The sequence below is a fragment of the Nicotiana attenuata genome, unplaced genomic scaffold (genome assembly GCF_001879085.1).
Source record: "Nicotiana attenuata strain UT unplaced genomic scaffold, NIATTr2, whole genome shotgun sequence".
NCBI lineage: Eukaryota > Viridiplantae > Streptophyta > Magnoliopsida > Solanales > Solanaceae > Nicotiana > Nicotiana attenuata.
In genome coordinates this window covers 92,929-98,839 of record NW_017672445.1, presented here as the reverse complement: position 1 = coordinate 98,839, position 5,911 = coordinate 92,929, and the positions used below count along the sequence as shown (strand labels likewise).

General features: G+C 34.6%; 1 protein-coding gene across 1 annotated transcript; it reads left to right on the top strand.

Annotated features, from left to right (window-relative positions):
- Window positions 1-595: 595 nt before the first annotated feature.
- On the top strand, window positions 596-5,372 carry LOC109213229 (phosphoenolpyruvate carboxylase kinase 1-like). The gene is made up of 3 exons (XM_019376999.1): window positions 596-943; window positions 1,634-2,072; window positions 5,166-5,372. The coding sequence occupies exons 1-3, from the start codon at window positions 596-598 to the stop codon at window positions 5,219-5,221; spliced, it is 843 nt and encodes a 280-aa protein (XP_019232544.1). The 3' UTR covers window positions 5,222-5,372.
- Window positions 5,373-5,911: the final 539 nt, after the last annotated feature.

Genomic DNA, 5,911 nt, shown 5'->3' with positions numbered 1-5,911 from the left:
CTCTAATTTTCAAATACCATTTTTACTTGAATTTTTTTTTCTACTTTTTCCGAAATTTTACAATTTTTATGTCCAAATGCCCGCTAAGATGTTCAGTTTGTCAAAATATTAGTGAAATAATAGAGTATGTAACGCAAATTCAAAGAAGTTATCACATAGTTACATGCAGAAATTTGGACGTGTGTTTTGGTGGAGCTATTCCGGGTTATCTAATAACTTAGTGTGAGAGTATCACCAAGCATAACGGTGGAATCAATAAAATTCTTTATCTTTAACTAGAGATTTCAGTTCGAGCTATTATTAGTTTAAAACAATCATCAAATTTTGTCACCTTCAAAAGAGCAAATAATCATTCAATTTAAGACTTTTGAGAATTTCACCATTATGTTTGAAATGCAAAATTAAGATCTAAAAGGAGAAAGAAAAAATAAATATGAGATTTTGAAAGTATAAATGAGAACCAAATGGTTAGTTTTCATTTGCCAGAACAGATTCACAGAATATTCTAGTCCAACTCCCACTACTATATAAACCCACTGTCATGAGAAACGCAAGAGAGATTACAGAAACGACAAAAAGAAAAACAGAAAACGTAATGAGCGAGGCACTGAAGCGAGATTATCGTGTGTGCGAGGAGGAGATAGGGAGGGGACGATTCGGCGTCGTTTTCAAGTGTTACTCGCCGGAATCCAGCGAGCAATTCGCCGTCAAGTCTATCAATAAGCTTCTCATTGCCGATGACTCCATTGATCGTCAATGCCTTTACAACGAAGCTAAAATCATGCACTTGCTTTCCCCTAATCCTCACATCGTTCGTATCTTCGACGTTTACGAAGACGAAACTTATCTCGATATCGTTCTCGAGCTCTGTAACCCCTCCGATCTCTTCCGACGACTCTCTACTCAGCGGACCTTCTCCGAGTCTGATGCCATTGCCGTTATGGTACTAGTCTTTCAGTCAATCACACGAAATAGCGGAAATTTATACTTTTCCTTCACTATAATTGGCTTGAAATCGAAAAATGTACTTGCATATGATGTTTATATTAAACTTATAAGTGTAACACATATTTCTTTCATACACACGATTATTATTTAACTTGGTTTATTGATAGAATTTTCACTTTAATTTCTAAATACATGTTTAAATTATTGGTTTAACGCAAACACGGGATGTAGGTAAATATTTATCTTATAAAACTCACATCTATTACCTAACGTGATTAATTTATATTATATGTTACTATTACTGTTGAAATATTTGATTGGTGTAAATATCAATTGCTGATAAGTATTTAGGAAGTAAATGTGGATGATAAACTAATCTGTAGAATTAAGTGAAATTTTGTTTTAAAATTTGGCAGTTCTTTTTTTCTAGATTCAAATTAAGTGCACTTTGACAAATATTTTTAAATCTTCGGATATGATCATAAATGTAATTCTCATTGTAGTACGTTAATGTAGTTTTTGAACATTTAAATTGTACGGTAATTCTGAAAAACTAAATCAATGAACTACATTTAACTCAATAAAGTTAGTCAAATTGTGGCAAGTGGAGCAGTATATATGTAAATAGGCTTTTCTACTGTTTTTTCCCTCATAATTGAATTTTTTTGGATCAACTGTTTTCTAGGTTCCGTTAATGGAGGCGATAGCGCATTGTCACCGACTCGGCGTAGCGCACCGGGATATTAAACCTGATAACATACTGTTTAACGACTGGAACGAGCTCAAATTGGCTGATTTCGGCTCGGCTGAGTGTTTCCGCGAGGGCGAGCTCATGAGCGGAGTGGTAGGGACGCCGTATTACGTGGCGCCGGAGGTTTTATCCGGAAGAGATTACAATGAAAAGGTAGATATTTGGAGTGCCGGTGTCATTCTGTATATAATGCTGGCCGGAATCCCGCCTTTTTACGGTGATTCTACGGTGGAGATCTTTGAAGCTGTTCTCCGAGCGAACCTTAGGTTTCCAACGAGGATTTTCCGTTCGGTTTCCCCGGCGGCGAAGGATTTGCTTCGGGGAATGCTGCGTAAAGATGTTTCTAGAAGATTCTCCGCTGAACAAGTACTTCGTAAGTATCGCCACCGTATCATTCTTCTTGCCTCTTTTTTCTTAGCATAGAGTTTATTTGACCAAAATTTCAAATAATTAAATTAAGTAAGATCTATTTGAAAAATAGAATTATTTGAATAGTTTCTCAATTTTCCATAATATCATTCTTATGTATAACTTAATAATTAGTCCCTTAGCTTCTTCGAGGATCAAATAATTCAACTTGCTTGGACTTAAAATATTTGTGCATTTATCAGCTGAGTTGAAAGTACAGTGACATACGCTTGATTAAATTTGATATATATTTTGTTCCATATTCTTAGAAGTTTTGGTCCGTTGGACCTCTAGATAGAATGGGAGTATTGTTGTTTAGAAGATTCGTTTGCATCATTGCATGGATATATTTACTTCAGAGATGATCTAGGATTTGAAGTTATAGGAGTTTAAATTTAGGATTCTAGCTACAATTCATTTATTTACTGGGTGTTATGAACAATAAAAGAAGAAGAAGAGTATTGCAGAGAAAATTCTTATTGATATTGGGATGATTTACAATAGGGTAAGACCCCTCTATTTATAGGGAGAGAGTGACTTAGCCACCAAGTAATAAACCCTAGAATCTCTCCAAATATAGACATTCACCATAAATAAAATTCTATTTATAACACTGAGCTCTTAAACAATTAGTTTTACTTTTTTATTTTGTCAATTTTTAATACATACAGTTTGAGTCGAAGATACTAGTCCATTATTTTTACATATTTTCTAAAAAAAGAAAAGCATATATAATGTTTGAGTTGGAGCTACTGCATGCGAACTTACTCTCTACATCCACCCTGACTTGTAATTTCGCTTATCCGAATTTGATGAAATAGTATAAATTATTCTTAGTCCACACTCCGCTCGTGTTTGAGCACAATGAATACCTATGAAAAATGTTATTACACTGTATTTGTAAAATAAATTCTGGAAATATAAATGAATATAAACAGTAATGAATATAAACAGAAATGACATAAACCAATTCGAGCCCACTGAATTCACAGTGTTTCCTTAAGGAATTTAATCCCCTCCTAGTACCCAAGGTTATGGATTATTTCCTCCCAGGATAGAACGAATTACACACTGGTGTAGTGGTACTTCAAACCCCAGTGTTTCAGCGAACACAAAGTTCGGTAGCAAATCACACTTACTTTTTGCTTTGTTTTGATGCTAAAAGTATGCAGAAGAAGGAGAGGAAACTCAGAAAATTGTTGTTAAAATTCTGAGCAGAATAGTGTTGTATTTATAGCCAAAGTTGGGTCTCTTCAGAATGGCTGTTTATGCAAAACGCCCACAACATAAATGTCATTACATAAATGGCCATTTACTCAATAATAAAGAGGGAAAATAAAGAGGGAAAATTGAAGAGGGTAGTTACTTTTCTGTTACCAAAACAGAAAAACGGATTGGATTTAATATTAATATTTTGTTATTAAAACAAATATTTAATAACATTTCNGGACTTGGGTAATAACAGACTTGCTATCTACCATTTTGTCGTCCAAAAACTTTGCAGCAACAAACTTTTTCAACCCGGCATCTTCGGTTTTGTATTTCTTTTCAAGCGCAGTCCACAGTTCCTTTGACGTTTCCACGCCACTGTAGACGTTATACAAACCATCCTCCAGCCCGCTTAGAATATAATTCTTGCACAAAAAATCTGAATGCTTCCATGTCTCAATTACGAGAAAGCGTTCAGTTTCTGGAGTTTCATCGGACAGCACAGGAACATCTTCCTTGATGAACTTCTGGAGACTTAGAGTAGTCAGATAGAAGAACAACTTTTGCTGCCAGCGCTTGAAATCAATCCCGAAAAATTTTTCGGGTTTCTCCGCCGGTGCCAATGCTGCCGGTTGCGTTCGGCTTGTTGACGCATTGGCAGTCACCATTGGAACCGCTTGGTTCTCATTCTCATTAGTCATTTCTGTAAAAGAATGACACAAACGTTAAAATCACGTAGATTTTAATAGAGTACAAAACCACAAAGGTTTTACTCTTCCAGAAACAGTAAGTACAAATACAGAAAATAAATTATTAAATTCCTTAAGCTTGTTATTACACTGTATTTGTAAAATAAATTCTGGAAATATAAATGAATATAAACAGTAATGAATATAAACAGAAATGACATAAACCAATTCGAGCCCACTGAATTCACAGTGTTTCCTTAAGGAATTTAATCCCCTCCTAGTACCCAAGGTTATGGATTATTTCCTCCCAGGATAGAACGAATTACACACTGGTGTAGTGGTACTTCAAACCCCAGTGTTTCAGCGAACACAAAGTTCGGTAGCAAATCACACTTACTTTTTGCTTTGTTTTGATGCTAAAAGTATGCAGAAGAAGGAGAGGAAACTTAGAAAATTGTAGTTAAAATTCTGAGCAGAATAGTGTTGTATTTATAGTCAAAGTTGGGTCTCTTCAGAATGGCTGTTTATGCAAAACGCCCACAACATAAATGTCATTACATAAATGGCCATTTACTCAATAATAAAGAGGGAAAATAAAGAGGGAAAATTGAAGAGGGTAGTTACTTTTCTGTTACCAAAACAGAAAAACGGATTGGATTTAATATTAATATTTTGTTATTAAAACAAATATTTAATAACATTTCTGTTAATATTTTACTATTAACAAATAAATTTGGTCCAAAAAGTTAATCAATCAATCGATCATTCCGAAGCCGAAGCCGAAGCCGAAGCCGAGCCGAGCGACGACGACGACGGCGCGAGGCTTGCCTTCTTCTCAACTCTTTAAGAGCTAGAAGAAGAGCAATTGCTTATATACCCATAAAAAACCTCTTCCTCTTCCAATATGGGACAATGCCCATTTGCCAAGGGAGGGGGAACTTAAAATTTCACTCAAAAATTTCATTTCCCTCCATTTCCCATTCACCTTCTTTTAAGTATTTAATATATTAATTAAATACCTTAAAAACCCAACAAAAAGTTGGGTCATATTATTATATCACAAACATAATAATTTATGGTCGACGATATTACATCGTTTGAAATTAAATATTTTGATTCACTAATTTGTTCGGTTAATGAGGTGATATAATAATACACAGAGCATCCATGGATAACTAGCAATGACGAGAGGAGATCAGTTGCTGTTCTAGCTTGAGAAATTTGGCTCCTCGAAATTACCGTAGCTACTTTATCTCAAACTGCTGCCAGGGAACAGCCCCTAATTTGGACCTCTACCCAACACTATAAATGGATGCAGATATTTTACCATAGCTAGTTGTCTTGGCGGCTTCCTTCTTGTAGAGTAATTAATGAAGTATTAATGTGTTAAGTACTGAGTATTAGCCAATTTAGAGTAAGAAATTAAGGGCTGCTGCATTAACCTCTCATTACTTTTAGTATGGCGCTTTTCGGATGGAATAGGAGATATGGAAGAGATTATTGTAATCTTCAACCAGATATATGTAAATCAAGCTAATCTTTCCTGTTTGTTAGCATATTTTTATCTTGCTTGGCAAATTTAGAACTAATTTAACTTGGAAGATATCAAACTTAGCAATAGAATTCTAATCCACGAGATATATCCAGTATCTTAAAGGTTCTTACGATTTTTTTCCAATAATGTTTATCAAAAAGATCCTTTAATGATTGAGGATAAAGAAATGTATTAATCATGATTTGATTTGCCATATCTTTTCAAACCTTCATCTTTTCCTTGTGATAATTTCTTTTCCAAACCGAAACTGCGAGCACTAAAAAGCCATAACTGTATTGTTGACTTTAGATAAAGGTGCACACATGATTTTTCTTGAACTTTAGCAAGTTTATTGGTCTTATTTTTGTTGAA

Bases quoted from the DNA above. Each gene is read 5' to 3' on its own strand.
- LOC109213229 (XM_019376999.1), top strand. From the start codon at position 596: ATGAGCGAGGCACTGAAGCGAGATTATCGTGTGTGCGAGGAGGAGATA. The intron at 944-1,633 runs GTACTAGTCTTT...ACTGTTTTCTAG, and splicing joins CTGATGCCATTGCCGTTATG to GTTCCGTTAATGGAGGCGAT. The intron at 2,073-5,165 runs GTAAGTATCGCC...AATAATACACAG, and splicing joins CTCCGCTGAACAAGTACTTC to AGCATCCATGGATAACTAGC.